The following is a 20,309-nucleotide window of genomic DNA, read 5'->3' on the forward strand; positions in this document are numbered from 1 at the left end:
TTTACTAGTTCAGTTTATCAGGAGTTTTATTAAATCTATTGAATGTTGTTGGATGCGTTGAAAGTAATATATTCGATACACTTAAATATAATTTTATTTTAATTAATTTTTTTCTCACCTTGATTCCCTTTGCTACCTGCTTTCTACTATTTATGTTCACAAGGTAGTTTCAAAATAAAAATTTACCTTTGAAACGTCTGTTTTCGCTGTTGCAACGGTGTTTCCTTCGGGGTGGTTAAATGCGTTGAAGAGATTATGGCTAATCGAATCAATCCATACATCACAAAATTACTTCCAATCAATTAAATATGAATTGAATTGACATCCCGCAACCGACCGGAGTAGTACTTTACGGTGCTCGTCGTGAGCCGTCGAAAGCTCGTTTGACTCGGCGAAAGAGGGAGCCCCGTCGGGTTCGTAAGGATGCGTCTCACTCCCCTCATGCTGTGATGCTGGAGATTTCCACCTGCCTCAATCGGTGACTTCACGTGTAATGCATTCGAGTATTAGTGCCGCATGGATTGATGAACGTACGTACGTGTACGAGGAATCGGGGATTTTGCGGGAGAGCCTTGTAAGATTTGGCTTTCCTTTTCTTTTTTTTTCGGTACACTATCTCTCTTTCCATCCAATGCGGCTAAACCAATCGCGCGCGCCGGATGGTTGCCGCTGACATGGTGTGCTGTTTTAGGGATGAGAAAGTACTTCTCAGAAGGCGCCAATCGCGGACCTAGGCTCAACGAGGATGTTTTTGTGTGTGTTTGTTTCAGGATCATTCGCCCGTAGTCCAGTGGTGATGTGCGCGCGCGGTCTCCGGTTGTGTCGTCACCCCGTCTTATCACGCTAGTCACATTCGGGGTTTTCACGCTTTCCCGCAGAAACACGGGACATAAATCCAATTGAAGCAACATGCACATTTTATGCGTTCGTTTTTCACGGTAATTTCCGATTTTTCTAGGGGAAACGGACGGACGCTGTTGAGCTTCGTTACAGCGAGGCTGAGGGAGTGATGGAGTGGTGGTACTTGGAAGGCATTAAATTAAGTCCTGATCTTTACTCTCCATGACGTTCGCCAAGTTGATCCTCGTTTACCTTGGTCGTAAAATTGAGATGATTTTGTTCATCGTAAAGGGATCAGCTAGCAACTGGGAATTTTCGGTGGATGTTGGACGTGTGCGCCGGACTGAGGATGACTTCTGTGAGAAGCTGTCAACTTGCATACCATATGCAATGTTATGTTGTAAAAGCCTTTCAATTGAATAGAAGGAGAAACGTATGTGGACGAAATTAAAAAATTATCAATCCGACATTTAATTCAGTTTTCTTCAAGTTATTTATTTATTTAAGTTTTCTTAACCAGGATATCTAATTCCGACCGCCGCGAAAGGTTCTAATCCTACGTGACCTTCCATCAGTAATGACAAGTCGTGGCAAGGGCATGGGCTTATGACATCCCATCCACAATTCACCGTTGCGCTTGGCCATTCGAACGAATGCGTTTTCAAACCGTGTACCAACCCTAACCGAAGATACTCGACCGTGAACACATGCAATCTTCCATTAACCGGAAAAACGCACTGAACCTTACGCCAAGTGGGGGAAGTTGCTCGTCGTGATAAAACGAAACTTTAAAAAAAGATTACGGGTAGATATGTGCGGCAAGAAGGGTAGGAAAAAAGGCCTTTGCATGTTTTGCACCTGACGTGGTGTCAGTTTCGGAGCGCGCGTGTGTGTGTGGGGTTCGTTAGTGGAAGAAAAAGTAGATGAACCAATGCGAGCGAAGGACGAGAAAAACTTATCATTACCCGAGTTGCCCAGCGAGAGCTTCCTTTGATGCGAAGCTTGGCCCGAGTGCCCATGTTCGTACCCTTCCACATCCCAACCCTTCGTCAGTCGTTCTGCTTCTTTGTTTTTTGTTTTCTTCGGTTAACATCATCATCGAGGCCAGAAAACATACATTCGTGCGCCCGACGTTAAAACCGGAGAAGTGGATTCATTCGATCTTTTGATGCGTAAAATACAAACTAATTACCGTACGGGAAAACGAACGTTCGAACAGGCAGCAAAGGTGTGTTGGGGAATAGTTGGAACCGCGTTGGTTTTCTTTCGCCATGGGCTCACCTAATGTGTGTTGGGGGGCCGGTTCGTCGGAGGGTTCTGTTTCCGTCAGCGTTTTGCGAAAAATGAGGCTACACACAAAAAAATTGAAAAAAGCGAACGAAGAAAAAAAAGAAACGATAACCGGCGTCTTCCCATCCTGCTTCCCGAGCCTTGCTTGCCTGGCCAGTAATTAACGTGCAGCTTTCCACCCGAACGCCGGCGGTGCCCTTGGCCCGGCTTGATTAGTGTGCGGTTGTGTGTAGGGTTTCGTCTTGTGGCCGGTAATTTTGCTCTTTTGATGCTTGGAAGCGGTGTCCGTGCGCGCATATTGTGCGCCACAGGCTCTTATCCGCACGAATGGATCCGTTTACCGGTTCACTTGATCCCGCAATTCCGGCCCAAGCCCCAAGTAAGGGGAAACCAAATTTCATTCGACGGCAGTCGAGAAAGTTAAAACAAAAAAATCTACGACCGGTATTCGGTTTTGAGAGTTTCAAAATTTCACTGGCATTCGTATTCAGTTCAAGAAAAACAAGTACAAATTCAGTGCACACAGACAGACAATAGAAAGCAAAATGTGTGTGTATGTGTACGTTTGGTTCTGAATGCATATTTCATTTAGCACTCCGGAAACGAAATCATTATCAAAGATTGTCTCCTTTATGGATGGGAAACATAAGGTCCTCTCCGAAGGTGGCATTTTTCTCCGGTGTAAAATTTTAACACCATCCCACTCGACCAAGGGAGGCGATCTCTCTCGGGTATGGCCAAATGTCCGATGGTGGATGAAAAGTACACTCCAGACAAGTGATAAAAGATTCAAGCTTATGACAGAGGTGCGCTACGATCGAAGTAGAACCTAATCCGAGCGACTTGTATGGTGTGAAACCGGGGTAAGTTGGAGGGAATCTGAAGCGAAAGGGGTTGAACCCGCCCCGGATGCTGTTGAACATTTTATTTCCTTTTTCGTATGTCCTTGTGCAGTGTGTAACACTGGTGGATGATCTTTTACAAAGCGAACTATATGTCTATACGATATTGCAATCCTTGGGCAAAATGTTGTTCGGTAGCTTTGGCTTCTGGGGTTTTTTTTAACTTCATTTTTAAAACTACATCATCATTGTCATGCATATTTCTTTATAAATATTATAATTATAAAACTGTGTAAAATTTATTTCCATTCTGTATTTTTACACCATACTTATGCAAATATTTTAATCCTTTGAAAGCAAGTGGTACAAACATATTTGAAATGTTAATAAAGTTTACATAGCCCAAATTGAGAATGGAAATTAACATTAGTAGCAAGGTTTGTTTGTAGAAGAAATTACCAAAAACTTATGCTACAATACCTCCTTTCACGGCTTTAAAAATGGCGTAAAATGTATAACTCATTTATTCTTCACGTTGAGTTTCTTCAGGGATCGCAAAGATAGTTTGCTCTGTTCAAAGTGGATGAAGCAAGCGTAACGATGTGTACTGTACGATTCCATAATATATTTACTATCCACTATGTGCCCTATGCGCCGCATCTGAAGAGTTTTATTCCTTTTATCACTTCTCGCAGTTTAAATGGCCCTTACAGTTTTACCTATCGCAATGGTAAGGACCTTCTTTGGTGAAAAACATGGAAACACCTCTGCGTGCGACCCTCCCCGACAGTCCAATGTCAAAGCCGTTTCTTTGCGTTTTCGAAATGATGCTTTCTCTCTTTCCATCGCTCCCTGCTTCTCCCCCCGACCCCTTTGTTTCATCATTCAATCCGACTCGGTTCAATCTTTTTCGCTCCTTAATATAATGTTTATGACATAAAAGCGTTCTGTAAGCCTGTTTTTCTTTCTCCTCACCCCGCTGGTGATTGCCGAACCCCCCTCTCTCAGCCCTTCCATTCTTTCAAGTTGTGGACGCTTTCCCCAGTCCCATCACCACCCCCCGGGGGGGCTCGCTGGAAAAAGGGGTATAGACATCTTACCTCAGGCAACCACATTTCACAACGTTTTGGAAAGTTGTAGAAACAATGGCACGAAATGTCCGTGGGCGGAAGAGGATGTTGTTGGTGCTGTGTGGCCTTTGAGTTTCACATTTGTTCCCTCTCATCCACCTACCGCTGACACCTCTTCTTGACCTACCCCGCCTGTGACCTGGGAACGAGTGTGTCGCACCGGTCGTCGGGGCTATAAAACTACCTAAATATGTTATAAATTTTTCATGATATTTCCTAACGCTCTCGGGCACATTCGTGTACCGGATTTTTGCCAGCTCTGTTTTTTCCTCCCTCCCCCCCCCCCATCCCCTCCTCTCTTCCAGCGAACCTGCGTCACCATCAGCCTGCCATCATCCAGTGTCCAGGTTTATGCCGATTGTCATTCGCTTTTCCGGAGCATGCCTCCGGAAATAGTAGATGCTGTGTCCATGTTCGCCGTGTGTATGAACCTGCATTTTTTTTTTTTTACCTTATTCTCTTACATGAACAAACCATGCGCTTTCGGCTGACCGAACCCTGAAGTGTACGGATGTTTCTGGCATTCTCGAAAACCGAGAAACGATACCAGAACGTCAAGAGGATGGCCCGGGTCCGGCAGGTGGCCTTACAGAGGAGCGGGGTTACGGGAGAGAGGGTGTAGTTTTTTGTCTTTTGACCACGGCAGATTTAACGAGCTTCCTGTGTGGCCTGCGTGGAATGTTCTCGTCGAAAGGTCCAATTTTAATACCCGTGTTCACAATTTTGTAATGGAAAGCTTTACCGTAATAACATGGTCTTAAGTTCTGAATCTTGCGAGGTTTTCGGCTGCCGCCCACAGCGAAGGTGAGGTGGTTTCCTAATAACTTGTTTTATTTACTCCCATTTCCATTCCACTCTTCCCGGGATTTTATTTACCCTCCTGTTGTTTTGACTGAATCATAAATTGCTGGTAATGTTTTTCAATAGTTACATTCATTATGTATCATTTCTGGTTCACAACTTGCCGTTCAGTAGTTTATAGTTGTTTTAATTCCTTTTTGATTGGATTTTGTTTTGTATTTGTTTTCTTTGTTTAACATAAATGTTGCGTTTTTCCATTGAACGGTATGCGATTTACTTCAGAAATTTTTTATTTCGCTTAATTAATTATTCATAGTTGTAAAATGTTGCATTTACGAGTACGCGCTTTTGTTTTCTTTCATCGTGGCAAATGAGTCAATTTGTCCGTGCGTTCACACATTTTGCAAAACGGGCGCTTTTGTGAGGCTGCTTTAGCTGCTTGCATTTGCAACATTAATCCATGCTGTGTGTGTACGAATGGGCAATTCAAATAGATGGTAATTCTATTGTTAGCTGTAAAAAATCGTTCTGTTCTATTCCACCACCACACTTCGTTGTTTACTACAGTCTGTCGGAATCAAGGCTGAGGGTGAGAATGTGCCCAACTCATCGGACCCCTCGGACTGCCGGATGTTTTGATTCCCATCAACGGCCTTATCGAGTCCCAGAAATTGGCCAAAAGAGCACACCTTCCACTGCCATTTACCAACATCCGCAACGCGTTTACAACGCGGCCCTCCACTTTGTGGGGGATGCTTTTTACCTATTTCACAACATCCACACGTGTTTGTTTCGCAGCGAAGGCTAAGCGGGAGGAATCGCTAACGATAGCATCGCCGCGTTCTCGCGCCCTCCCATCCCGCGGCGTGTGGTGTTGATAAATATTCATTCCCATTAGGCGCGGGTAAAGCCCGCGGGAGAAGCTGCTACTTCACTCGCTACCGGGTTTGCGTCGGAGTGTCGAGGTGCATTAAAAAAAAATCGTCTCTGTTCCGTAAACCTCGTTTGTAATGACGTTCGTGGAAAACACTCCCGAAATAACCGGCCAGCCCAAAACGGTTGACCACGGCGATTCAGTGTGAACGGGCTGTACAAATCGCCGGAATCTCCAGAGAACCGCGGAAGGCCACGGGATCGGTGATCGAAAAATTCACCGGTGAAAGATTTTGCATACATTTTGTCGTCGCTGTTTTTGAAAATTAGTCCTACCACCCGTTTGGGTTCGGCTCGTGTGACAGCTGTGTGAATTTCCCACCCAACGGGGGGGGGGGGAGGGGGAAGGTGCATGCACCATGCTGGGCGGGAGTCTATCCCTACAAAGTTGAGTCCACACGCTCTATCGTTTGGCACCGTTTTGATTTGTTCGACGGTTGGCTCAATTAATGAATAATCTTTTTTCGCCTTGGAGGAGTTGGCCGTTAGTTTGCATTCCAGTTCCTGTACCACATCCCGGGGATTCCCGGAGTCGGGTGGGTGTTCGTTTGCTGTTGATGTTGTACAATGGCGACATGCATAGTCATTCGCCAGGCGGGAGTGTGGATTTTTTAACAGCTGTCCGGATTCCCGCGGCTCGATCCTAGCTCGTACGTCGTACTGTATGTCCTTTGCTGCCCTTGGGATCGCATGTAAAGTGAATCGACTAGGGTTCGCTTGTTTGTTTGTTTGTTTGGTTGTGCGGTCGTCGAGTCGAGTCATCCTCGAAATGGCGGACCCATCATTTCCTCCCAGCGGGAAATGCACGATACAAGTCCGTCGGTTATACATATGGCAGTTGATCGACGTGTTAGGAAAAACAAGAGTGTTCTTCTGTTCGTATGTTAAACTCGTCTATGTTGCGTTAGAATCTGCTCCGAGTATGGAAAGTGAGCTTTATTTATTCAATCGAAACTTTCAGTGTAACTTTGTACTTATTTTTTACTGCATAAGAAAATTTACCCGGTGTATTGTTATTAAAAAGTTTCCCACCTTTCGGTTTACTCTTTAGTCTTACGGTGCCAAAGTCACCTTACTACCCATTGCCCAGTCAATTTCTTCAATCCATCAAACACTTAACCTTCTGCCGGACCGAGGAAACTTGACCGTCTCACGATGTGACCTGTACCATCAAATTGCCCCTGACTAATATTCTCTTACATGAACTTTTGTTTACTTTCAGGTAAGTGCGACCGGATAAGAAACTTGCAGACACCCGAAAGACGACTGCGCCCTTTCGTTTGCTTGCTTTTGCTTGCTGGTCAACACTTTCGGAACTCGATTGGTTTGGGCAGAAAGAGAGCGGCATAAGAGGAGGCGGACATACTGGGCATCCGGTGTGTGTGTGCGTGTGTGTGAATGAGCGCGTTTCTTCACTCGGTGGTAGGAACAGCTTTTGCCAATCCCCGTACCACCCGCACACAGTATTTTCTACTCTTTCTAACTATTTCTACAAGTGCCACAACTATTACTATGTTACCACGTGCTGTACATTTTCTCTTCTACAAATTTTAGTGTGTTTTTTGTAGCTTTTCTCCTCCGTACCGATCGGTTCTTACCTTTTTCAGCTCGTCCTCTGTATCTATCGCCCAACTATTTCAGCTCCTAAGTAGCCTGCCTATTACTAGCGTCTTTAAGCTGCCAAAGTAGTCTTTTCGATATCTATCTCTTCTATGTAGATTTTTAAGTTTTCTTTTTTGATATTTTGGTCGAAGAGTTGAGGGCATTCTTAGGGAAAAATGGCTTTCTCGAAATTGTTGTTTTGGCTGTCATATCAAAAGCAACATTCTCTGAGTTGAAAACGACGACGCTAGCGAACCGTCAAGAATTTACGTCGGCCTGACAGTGTTAGAATAGGAGTTTGATTCCCGAAACTTATATGTCTTCCATTGATTCTACTGTTCACCAAGCATCGTTGTGCAAATTCAGACTTCCCGAAAATGGTTAGAAATGTGTAAATATCTTCGTAAGCCTTTTTAAATGTTTAGAATTTTGCAATAATAAGGCAAGATTTGTCGCGTAAAGACACGGCAATGTAGAACATTTCGGGAATAAATTTACGGGCCACCGGGCGCCTCCATTAATAAATGAATTTAATAATAATAATAAATAATAATAATAATAATAATTTGAAATGTATTTGCACAATGAACGGTGGTGCGTGTTCTTATTAAAATTACCGACACTTTTCGAGGTGTGGAAGTTTAATGGCAAATTAGATAGAAATACTCTCCTCAAGTCCTTGAGTCGGAGTGAGGAAAGAGTTAAGGACATCAGTCATCCGATGTGGACTACGTTAGAGGCATGAAGCATATTGCTCCACGGATTGATCGGCGTTACGGCGACCACAAACTCCATCGACTTGGACGCGGCCGGATTGAAAATAGAATCGCTGGAGGTGACTCCAATCGCGCACTCCAAATCTAACCACCGGCGTACTTGGAAAACTGAGTGCAGCACACTGCGGGGTACGCTTTTAATGAGCCGCCGCGCCGGTCTTTCCCCGTCCCCACAAATCGCTTTGACAATTTGCACCCGGGAGTCGCAACGTTCGAACCGTTTTCCTTGCCGTGTTGAAGCCGCTGCGATTCCCATCGGAAGCGGAAATGGATCCATCCTCGTGTCTCGCAACACAACAATACCCGGGCCCGGATGCCAATTGCAACCAGAACCAGAAGGCCGGAATCCAGACTGACTGTTGCGGTTTAGCGTCACCCTCGATAATGGGACCGCCATGGTTTCGCCGATTGAATTCGAGTTTGAACCACCCCGGAGGGTTTTTCGCAGAGAGAGACTGTTTTGTAAGCTGATGCTAAAATTACACCGTCAGCCGAACGACGGACGAGACCGGTGGAAAGAAGGACTTTTCCTATCGATGTTCCTGTGTAGGTGTATGTTCCGAGCCTCAATGGAAATCGCTTCCCATTCATCGGCGAACGGTTCAATGAAATGAGGAAAATTGTCGCAACAAAGAACGGTGTCCGAGGGGACATTTTCTTCCCTTACTCTGCGATTTTGATTTTTCACCCTTAGGTGTGCTGTCTACTGTTGCCGATAGCGGGTGGAGTTTTCTTTTTCGGAATGGAGAATGCTTTTTGCATCGCACGAGAGCGCGCCCCGTAGTGATAAGTAGGGATAATATTGGTACTGTTTAGAGGTTGCCATCCGGATGATCGGCTACTTTTGACAGCGTTGCACACACGTTCGCCGTGGCGAGTGTGCCGTTTTCGGTTTTCCGTGCAGCTGGTGCGTGAACGCACGGTTGCCATCGATGTTCAGTACCGGTGTTGGTGTGTGTACCCTTAGTTCGGAGCGATTCCGGATAATGGCGCGGTACGGGTGGATTTTGATATCATTATCCTGCGTTTGTAACGCATCATCGGCGACGAATGGGATGAAATGTGTTCGCCTGCTGATGCTGCTGTTCATTTGGGGATCCAGCGACCCGATGGTTTCCTTCCCTCCCTGCAAAGCACCCCAACCTTTGACCGCGTAATCCTTGTGAAAACCCTGCCCCTGCGTCACCGTCACGGGGCCTAATGGTGATCAAACAATTTTTGCACAATCACAGTCGGACCATCTATGGAACCCTCGTGGCTGGAGCCGGGAATTACCAAGCTTGTGACACAAAGTACGCACCGACAAAGCGTTCCGCTAGTGCGCGTCGACTCCTCGGCGCATCTCTCTGTTTGTTGCCCGCTTCCGTATGGTGATCAAATGAAATGCGAATTTAGTATACGCTATTGATTTTGAACCCCCCGTACAAAGCGTATCACCACGCTGGACGACGGCAAAGGGGGTTTGTTTGCATGAACCGAGGGGAACATGCATGGCGATTTTCCAGCTAATTTGGAAATAATTATCCTCCGCTTAGGTTCCTCCACACGGGTTTGGTTGGTCCGGACGAAAATTCTTCTTATGAAAGCGCATTCCACCTCCATTCGACTGGAGCACACGAAAGGGAAGGCGTTCGAAATGTCAGCCTGAAAAGTAGCCACCATTTACCGGCAGCAGAAGGGTTCGGGTATGTTCGGGGTCAGGTCGTCCTGCGTTGTCCTAGTGGATGTGGGTGCACCGGGCTAATGGTGCTCATTGACGCTGAAAATTACCGCACTCATCGCCCGTTATGTTCGCGATTTGTCGTCCAGCAGTGAACCTCCCCTGCGGGACTGTTTGTTGTTCCTTTCTTCCTCGCTCTTTTCTCTCTCTCTCTCTCTCCCTCAGATCTTCACAGGTGTATCATTGGATTGATAAACCAACAGCAGCCAATCACACCGTGGATTAACGAGAGGATGATTATTATCTACCCCGTGGCGGAATGAGCGATGGAATGCACAGCATTGAAATATGGGCATACTATTATTTTAAATGCTAATTACACAGTCACCTAACCGAGTAATGTGAAATTTGTAATTTTACAAATCAATCTTTGCTGACCTGGTTGCACCGGACTACATATGCACATGGGTATCAAATAAACTCAGTGTGCTTTAGTTAACTGGTTGTCACTGTTTGTTAGCATTGTTGGGTTACATTTTATTATCCACCATTTCTTTCATATGGAATTAAGTAAGCCGGATATCATTGCCAGTCTTTTGGAATGCACTTTCGCCTATTGTCAGCAAAATTATGCTTCCGTTGATGAATTCGATTGAAATTAATTCCCTGGCGTATTAATTTTATGACATGATTTTGCGCCTTTCGATAGTATTGAGTTTTCAACGCTGTCTGTTGGTTATAAAACTACCAACTTGACGCCCCGGCGATGCTCGGTGAAGAAGGGACTGAGTGAAGAATTATGGTTTCAAACTCTTTGTTTGAAAGTTTTTTTTTTTATAATTTAATAGTTACAAAAACGCCATTATGGTTGATATTTCATCCATTTTCCGGTGTTGTATAAACCTTGTTGTATAACTTTGGTGGATACACCTTGACATATGTGTAAATGCCGGTTTTGTTTAGGTTTGAAACACTGAGTTTTATATTACAATATTAAAATGATTTTATAAAAAATTAGTGATCAAAAAACATTGAACATCATCTTGAGTGCTTTAACTGAATGTGTAGAAAGTTTCAGAATCGACGGCTCAGTATTGGTCGAGCCTTTGATGTACACAAAACTTCATGATAAAAAAAGCTAAAATATTTAATAGATTAGGTTTAATACCTATGTTTTCTGTTTCTTTTGAACCAAACTCTCTTGTAAGTATAGAAGTAAAAACTAGTTGAAACCTATACTTTTCTAATGCTTCCTCACCGTTTTTATTCCTTCGTTTCTCTCTCTGACTCTATCTCTATTTCCCTTTTTCCTCTGTATTTTCTCTGTGCGTTCTATCTATCTGTTTTCCGTATTCTCCTGTGTATGCTGACTTCGGTTTGTTTTAACTACTCTGCCTTCCTACCAAGCTGTGGAATTCTAGTGTGTTTCTACTCCATCTTCCAGACGCCCAGTACACATCACTCCGCCAACACTCTGGCGCCCATCACCTCCACTAAAAAACCACTCAAGAAAAACCCCCCCAAAACCAAAAAAAGTCAAACCCCTCCCGTTTGTTGACAGTGTTTTTACCCCTTTTTCTCTCTGTCTCTCGTTTTAGCGGGGCCTTAATCTATTCGAGGTAAGAACCATTCAATGACGCAACTCATCTCCGTCCGTGTATTCGAAGGGTGAACTCGAATTGGGCGTTGTGTCGCATTTATTTAACGCCTTCCCACTCCGAATTAGTAGTTTAGATAATGTTTTGTTCGTTTTGTTTTCCGAATGAGAGTTGTTTGACTTTCTCATAAAGTCACCGTCAAATGGCCAGAAGATTCACGCCATGCAAATGTTTGCTGCTGCTTACCATTTTCTCGCTTCTTCTGATTGACCGCGCATCTACAGCCCACGAGGGTAGCTGCTTGATAAAATTTGAATAGAATCAACGCGTGGAGTCCAATATTCAAATAGGCGAAATTCCAGGGCGCCTTTCATCGAATGGTCATGATTTGCACGTGGCTACCCAAAGATGTTGGTTCTTCTGAAGAGTTTTGTTCATTGCGTCATGTTTTATTTATGAACGACTTCGATTGCTTTTCACTTTTCGTTTAAATTATCAATTGATTGTTTTTAGTCCTGGCTTAAAGCATTTCAGGTAAAATTTAGTGAACTGGTTGAAATATTCTATACATTGTTGTGGATTGATTTTTTTAATTGTTGAAAAAGGGTGAACGATTCTTTTGCCTAAATGATGCAAATGTTTAGTTTGCGTTTTAAAATGTTTATCTTTGTTGCGACCTTAGGTTTTTATGAAACAAAGCTAAGTTTATCAGTGAGTTGACTTTTGTTTCAATTATGTAAAGTTGCTCTTCAATTATTAATTTCTGTTTTGAAGAACAGGACGTCCAATGGAATGCCTCGTTCGTAATTACACTTTGCATATTCTTTCGGTCTTATCTTCCAACGATGTCTGGAGTAAGTCGGGCGTCATCTGATAGCGCACGGAGTGCATTTCCATCTCAATTAGAATGAGATATTACAAGCTGTCCGTCAATCGGAGGGCTGTCAGGAAGGCGAGTATTTCTCGGTCGTCTGAATGCAACCAACGTGGTTGCCACTAATTCCTAGTGGTCCTTTATTACTATGCTAGCTGTTTTATTGTGGAATTAGTAAAATTATGGTTTTAACACTAGCCTTCAATGCAGTGGTTTTAAAGTTCACATTTTAATGTGAAGCTGATGTTAAGGTATTTCAATCGTGCATTTTCCGTACATGGAATACAATTGAATCCCCTGTTCTACTTTCTAATAGAAGTGCTACGTTGAACGAACCACCACGAGAAGATGGTGCATCTCTGGTAGTGGTAGAGGGTGTGTTGGCTGGTGGAAAATTAAAAGACTGTCATCCTTCATTTTACTTTCCCTCCTGACGTGCGCCGATTGGGGTCCTCACGGCCCGGGGACGAAGGCCGCGCTCAGCATGGTGCTTCATTATTCTTCTCGCGGTGTACAGAGCGTGCAGCTGGGAAAGTCTCCGAGTTCCCGGGCGGGCGCCCCCAACCCAAGTAGACAAGTGGGGAAAACTTTTGATTAATGAAACGTGTAATGATAGTGCTCCGGCAAGAGCTGCCACAAGTTTCAGTTGCACCGACGGACACTGGACTGCTTCGGTGTAAGACATTTACACCAGTGGATAAGGAGAAAAGTCATGCACTTGTACATCGAGTTGTTTCTAGCACTAGTTTACATAAAATGATTTCCAAGTGTTTGAAATTGAAATGCTTGGTTGAGATGAAATTAATTCCTGTGGAGGAATCAGAATTGAAAAGGCGTAAAATAATTTCCCGAATTATTTTCGATTCGATTCGATAAAGGATTGCTTAACCAATGGTTAAAAAAAGCAAGAAACGCACAATAGATCTCACATACACAAACCCGCCACGGCATCGAACAGCGCACCGAAGGATCCAATATCTTTTCACCTTTTTCCATACTCCCAAGAGCATCAATCCTGCCTTTCGGTGCCGTAGCAGAAAATCCTCTTATAATAACAAAACAAATTAGCTTCTTACCCACTGCGCTTAGGTGCGGCTTAGTTTGGCTGGCGAGGAAAATGTGTACGGTGCAGCCTTTGAGTGGTCGGGAGAAAATGGTAGAATAGATTCACTCCGCGTCTGCCGAAAGATGCTTCACCCGCTAGAATTTCGGGCTCGGATCGCACAGAGACCCTCCCCGAGTTGGCGAAACCCTTTTACGCTTATTTTCCGTGAGTAGTTCCACATTTGCTTGCTGGCTTTTATTTTCCCCATTTGACGATGAACCTTTCCGTAGGATGAATGAAAATTTTCCCTCAGTTCCCATCAAGCTAGAATCAATACGCTTCCGGGGCGGGTGCGATTGGATCATAGATTGTGTTCTGGCAAACAGGGGGCCCGGATAGGAGAGGGCAAGAAGGAGGGAAACAAGGACTCGAACTCGACTTACCTACATTTAAATTTTCGCAACGCCTTCGGTACCGAAGCCAGAAATCAGACACCATAGCTAGGCGCGCTGTAGCAAGCACATACGGCAACAACCATTTCGACATTTATTCCCGCTTCCTTTTTCCATCGTAAGCTACCACCACCACCACCACTGTTCCCAATTTTGCCCCAGTCGGAAAAGCCATTCAGCCGCATTTATCCCATTACCCGTTCGGGGTAGGCTTTCGCTGGTTCTGGATGTTTCCTCCTGCCTTTGGTCACTGGGTCTTGATATGGGGTTGAAGGGAGGGAGCACGTGTGTGTCAATAAGTTTTCTTCAAAATTTCCCATCATTGAATATTTTACACTAAGCCTATCGTAACACCCCACCCTTACCATTTGCTAACACGGGGTGGTTAAGTCGTGCCGGCACTTCAAGCGTTTTCTTATGGATGAGTTAAAGGGAAAGGAATATCTTCGAATGAAAATGGATTTGTGTCAACATTCATAGCTAGTGTGGACTTTGTATTCAGTTTTTCGTCTGGGAGGGAGCGCTGAATCAGCGATATTAGTGAATAGGCAACGAGGCATTGTTGAACTAAGGAGAGTTATCTTGTATGAAATGAAGGAAAGCGCTTGTAATGATTAGCGAAAATTCGTGAAGCTCTAAGGAAATAAGTAGAGTTGTGTAAATCTGATCCAAATTCATGAATCTGAATGAATCTCTGCGATTCAGGAATCCTGAAGACACACCAACTGATGTAAAATCACCAGCCAAAAATGGGTTGAGGGACCCCTGGTTTTGTTTTGTTTTTTGGTCGCATGATCCACGCCTACGAAAGAATCGGGGAGATTCGTGACAGATCCATGAAAGATGAATGAAGATTCATCCATTTCTAAAGATTCATTAAGCTTTGAAGATTTGAATCCGCAAAGATTTATGAGTCCATCGGAATGAATCTTAGGTGAAATATTAGAGTTGTGTAAATCTGATTCAGATTCATGAAACTGAATGAATCTCTGCCTTACCAGAGATTCATGCATCTTTCGTCGAGATATTCATGAATCCAAAAGACTCACCAACTGATCACCAGCCAAAAATGGGTGGAGGGACCCCTTTTTTGTCGCAATGTCCACGCCTATGAAAGAATCGAGGAGATTCGGGCCAGATCCATGAAAGATTCATGAAGGTTCACTAAGGTTTCGAAAGATACATTAAACTTTGAAGATTCGAATCCGCAAAGATTCATGAATCGATCTGAATGAATCTTAGGTGAAAGATTCATATGAATGAATCTCGAGAAAAGATTCATTAAGCACAACACTAGAAATAACTCAACGTGTCTACGTCTGTACAAGGAACAAAATGTAATATTGACAAGCATCTGAAAGTTTTCGTTACGTTACGTGAAGAAAGTAATTGATTTAGAAAATATATGGAAAATCAGTGATTACAAGAACCATTTCGAAAAAGAATCGTTAAAGAAAGATTTTTTAAAACTCCCCATTCGTCGTCGATTGTTAAACTTCTGATAACAACTGTTCGACAGCCCCCCTTCGCTATTCCTACGTACTCTGACAACGTGTTGTGACGTGTGATGGCTGTATCTCGATCCGTAATGGAATGACAATAACATTTATGCGCTGCCCGATTGCATCAAAGCATGAAATTTACGACTTTCGCCGATCCCATCCCGACCATGATCCGCCTTTGGAAGACAATTGTGTAAATATTACAAAATCAATCCATTTTCCATCGATCGTATCTCTCTACGCCGATCGGCCGGGGGGATGTGTCTGTTTGCCCAAAGGCGGACGGAATAAACCCTTTGCCGGGTTGGGAATACCGTCGGCTTTTCTTTCGCTCGGGCAGATTTTCTTCGCCCGTAGTGCGAAAGCTTTTCCCTTCAGTCGGGGGTATTTTTGCCTGAGCGCTCCTCTGGTGTGTTTGTATGGAAGAATGGCTATCATTCATATATCTTTCCAGATGTGTGCGCTTGGTAAGGCGGTAGAAGCCGTATGAGTAAAGACATCGTTTTACCACTTCCTTGCCGTCGGTGTTGCCTTTCCCTTCGCCAGTGCAAACTGTGGGAGAAATTGGCTAGCATTCGTTTTCGATGGAGCAAGAAAGGCAATATCACAATTCAAACATTTATTCTTCCGGGCAAACCAGCAATGGGGAAATCCATTTGCAATGTGCGAAACCTGTCGTCCACGTGCTCTGGAAGAGTTAGATTGAAGCGATGGTTTAAGATTTTAGATATCTTTACCCAACAGGGGGTGGTGGTTGTCCATACGGCATCGTTACCTGAGTTAAACTATTCTTCTGCTGTGCAAAATTTACAACCCATTCAGCTGCCCTCGATTGTCTTTACCAAATGCAAGAATTCTATTCGTTCGATCATCTATCATCAGTATGTAGCTGCTGTTGATGAGACGTTATACGCAGGCTGGATCAAATATAATTACCATAAGCTAAGTACTGGTGAGTTTGTTCATTAATTTAAGTGTTCGAGAAGGATTTCTAACTCTAGCGAACAGGTCTGTTCTTTGCGAAATGTCATGATGTTTAGAGCTAGATGGAGAGAAAAGTGAGGAAACACCAATTCCTAATATCATTCAGGGAATGTATCTCTCAAGGAAAATTTTGTATTGATAGTATTACAAGGGGAAGGCAATGGAAGGATGTGTGATTCTAAGAGATATATTTTCAAGACAAAGAAAGTCATGGGGGAAAAGCGAAATCCAGTTCGAACATTGAAGCGCCAGAACGAAAGCCATCGACTTTTTGGCTCCCCCCCAACCAAGGTTCAAGCCATCCTCCCCCCAAGGGATTTACCATGGTGATACACGCACGCACGCATAGTTGCCTTGCAAATGGGCCCATTCGATGGAACACTTGTTTTTCCTTATGTTTATTTTATTACCGTTTCCCTTAACGGCCATTTGCCTTATCGGATGGATCAATTTACTCACCCCAATTTCCGAGCACGCTTTTCCTTCATCTCTTGTTTCGAGGTGACTCCGAGGGTTTATCTCCAGCATTGTGGGAGATGAAGAAAAAAATCACTCAAATTTTACTAAACAAAGATAGCATTTGGCACATTGTTTGTGTCGCCAAAAATCGTTGAAATCCTGGTGCAGGTTCATGTTTGAACTTTTGCTACTAGTGGGTTAAAGTACCGCAAATGTGTTACGGTGGGCACACACGGGAAGATGGAAGTGTTTCCGGGGCCATTTTCACGAACACATCGTGCTCTAATGTGGGTGCCGTTGCGTTGCGTGGCGCTTTGGTTAAATTTTCCAGCTCGCTGTTGTTTTGCTTACCTCAAATCAACAAACAAATCCTACGAAGTAGAAGGATTCACCTCGACTTGGGGGCCGGAATGTTTACCGTTCCCTCATGCTGTAGGCCCGCGTTTGGTGGGGTATCGATGATGGAAAGTATCCTCCGGAAAACGCGGAAAAGCTTTTACACTTGACGAAATACGCACTCCTATGCCTGCAAGCTTCCTGCCGCCGCAGAGAGGGTCTCCTATTTACCAGCCAATTCGAGCGATGCCCTGATGTTGCTTATCCTGCCGCTCTTCAACGAGGAAGAGGAGAGGTGCGTTGTGTTGTGGGAAAGATTTGACGAAAGATTCCACCAAATCTCAGTCTGTCGTGCGGCGGCGAAGGTAAGGGATGGGGTGACAAAACTTGCTACGACTTTGTTGTCGACGAAGGGTGCGGACGACATGGTGTGTGGGGAGTAACGGGGTTTTCCAGCGGGTTGAGAAAACAATTCACGATTGTGTGATAACAAGAGAAATGAATTTGAATGGCGGCTTTTCAAAGGCAACCGAACCGATGAGAGTGTTCGGCAGGAAGATGAGGCCTGGGGAGTCCGCGACCGGTTGTTGTTGAATGGAGTGCCATCTTTTCGCCATTTCCAGGCGCAACAACACACACGTGCCAACTGGGAAAATGCCGGTGAGTTGTGTGATTGTCCTCCGCACGACCGTGGAGGTTCGTGACCGTGTCTGGAAGCGCGGGTAGGAACAGGAAAAGGTGGGAAACGGTCGGAGGAGAAGAAGCTCTAAATGTTCGGTAAGTAAGGAACAAATGAACCGACATGGATTAGCTCTTCGGCGTGCGTGCGTATGGATGCTACTTCACTTCTCCATCCGGTTTATCAAAAGAGCAAAGTAACGCAATAAAAGATAATACGCCACTAAACCTTTAATAAACATTTTACACGTGCACGGAAAACGCTTCGGATGTGTTGGATTGCAATCAAATGGGAAGAACGTGGTTAAAGGTTTAGGCGATGTGATTTTTCATTTTCGTTTGATTTCAATTATCTTAGCTCTACTTACCTAGGTAATTGGTCCTTCAAGTTTCTGGGTCTGACGAAGCTTCCTCCGAAAATGAATAATAGGTCTACGACATCCTTACCCTCCTTAATCCAGCCTAAAAGAACTTTCCCGGTTAGGTTGTCCGGTGGCATTGCAATGACATAACCAGCAAACCGCGGAGTCTGGCGAGTCTAATGTTTCATATAACTCGTAGAGCTCCTATCGAACACGCCTAAGAAGTTTTAGCCTTATTTGGACAGAGTCCATACCTCAGAGGCGTATGTGAGTACTGTTCGAACTATATAGTCCCAGCATCGACTGTTTTCACAAGTACCGTGAGTGGAAGAGTTTTCTCAGACCGTATATGACCAGTTGACTACCAGCACCCTAGTGCAAATTTCCCCTTGGATCTTACTGTCGGTACTGAGCGTTGACCCAAGATAGGTGAAATTTTGGACGACTTCACCTGCTTTACTACCTACTAAAAGGGCATTCACCTACTTGTACGTCACCCTGGTGCCTCTATCATTCTGATTTTTTTCCCACATTAATCTGTAGTCTGAGATTATTCGCTGCTTGCTCAATTCTTTGTTATGCTGCTGCTATTAGAAGAGTCTGCTACCAATAGTTTCAATATCATCAGCAAGGATCTGGATTGACTTATAGAAGACGGTCACCTAAGATTCCACCTCTGAGTCTCGCATGGCCCTTTCTAGTGCTAGGTTGAAGAGTATGCAGACAAGTCCATCGCGAAGTAGTCCCTAGCAAAGGAACTTGTGAGTTTTCCATTCACCTACACCTGACAAGTGGCGTTGGTCATAAATATCTCAACAAGATCTCTTTAAGCGATGTAAGTTATTTTCTGCTGTTTCTAGTAACTGTCAATTAAAATGTTTATGCATGCACGCAATAGTTTGATCAAAATAAAATTTCAAATTCTTTTTAAAAGAAAGTGACGTTGATCATGATGATCATTCTTACACTTCTGATTAATTTTGCCAGGATTCCAAATGAGCCTCATACAGTTTTACTATGAGTAGAGCTTTAGTCTTTTTTTAGCTTAAAATTGGACAGTAAAGCTTATGTTCCAAATGTGATGTGAATGTCCACCAAGATAAAAGATTAGTACATCGAGTAATATAAGGTTTTTCCTAAAAAAATCCCTTGCTAAAGTGCAGGTTGACCTGAATTATTATTGGTTTGTTTTTTTTTTTGTTCATCAATCAGATATGGAATAGATTGAGGTTGGAAACAGATTTCGGTAAAATGTCTTACATTTCCATGCGATGGTAAAAGGGTAGGCATTCCTCAAATTTGGCGACACAATTCATAAATCTTGCACGAGCAAAGCATCCCTGCTCTCAAGAGTGGCAACATATGAAACATCAAACGATAACCCTACCAAACGGAAGCGAATAATACCTGGTTTGTTGGGGGTGAGCAACAAAGCAATAAAGAAAGGTTAAAAACAGCGATGCAATCGATGTTACCTTTGCGTTTCGCCCGGATGCTGTGGAAGGATCTTACACGAATCTGTCGTTTCATGTTGCGATTCGTTGACTGTAAAGCATCGTAGGGACGAAAAAAAAAAATCAGAACTAACTCAAACCAGGAGAAGGAACGGTTTTCACAACTCTTTGTTCCGTTACACCGTCGTATTTATCCATGACTAAATTCGCGAATGCTCTGGAGGATTTAAACGCGGGTTGTAAAACCGGTGTGCGACCCCCGAAAGCCACGTCCAGCCGAACCCCCGGGCCGGACGGAAAAAGAAAGTCAGCGCGTGGGGGGTTTATCGCGACAGAATATGATCCGTCTCGCGTCTCCCCAGTCGAAATAAAAAGAATGGTAAACGTACTGACCGTCGCTTTCACGCGATACCAATCCTTCCCTTGTTCTGGTATGTACGGCATCATCGTCACCACGTGTATGAGGGTATGGAAAGTTAGCCGCTTTTCTCATTGTTTGCCCGCTACAAATCCAAAGCCTCACCGGAAACCGATTCTGGAGTCTACTAGTACGTACAAACACACACATCTACAAGCGTGAGCCAACATCCGGGGATCAGAGGATGCGCGTCCGATACGAACGGAGTTGTCGAGGATTTAATGTGTCATTGTGAATTTGTTTTCCCAAATCCCGCTAAAGCTGGGCTGGCCA

The 20,309-nt window shown here is 44.1% G+C and overlaps 1 protein-coding gene across 7 annotated transcripts in view; it reads left to right on the forward strand.

Annotated features, from left to right (window-relative positions):
• LOC131260653 (polypyrimidine tract-binding protein 2) overlaps positions 1-20,309 on the forward strand; it is a 229,007-nt gene that overhangs the window by 67,601 nt on the left and 141,097 nt on the right. For 6 of the 7 annotated variants that reach the window (XM_058262432.1, XM_058262439.1, XM_058262436.1 and 3 more), the window contains one exon: positions 11,473-11,493. The exons of the other annotated variant lie outside the window; for it this stretch is intronic. In XM_058262432.1, the coding sequence (XP_058118415.1) occupies positions 11,473-11,493 (21 nt within the window). The remainder of the gene's footprint in view (positions 1-11,472; positions 11,494-20,309) is intronic. 7 annotated transcript variants of the gene reach the window in all.

Source organism: Anopheles coustani, chromosome 3, assembly GCF_943734705.1.
Source record: "Anopheles coustani chromosome 3, idAnoCousDA_361_x.2, whole genome shotgun sequence".
In the NCBI taxonomy this organism is placed as follows: Eukaryota; Metazoa; Arthropoda; class Insecta; order Diptera; family Culicidae; genus Anopheles; species Anopheles coustani.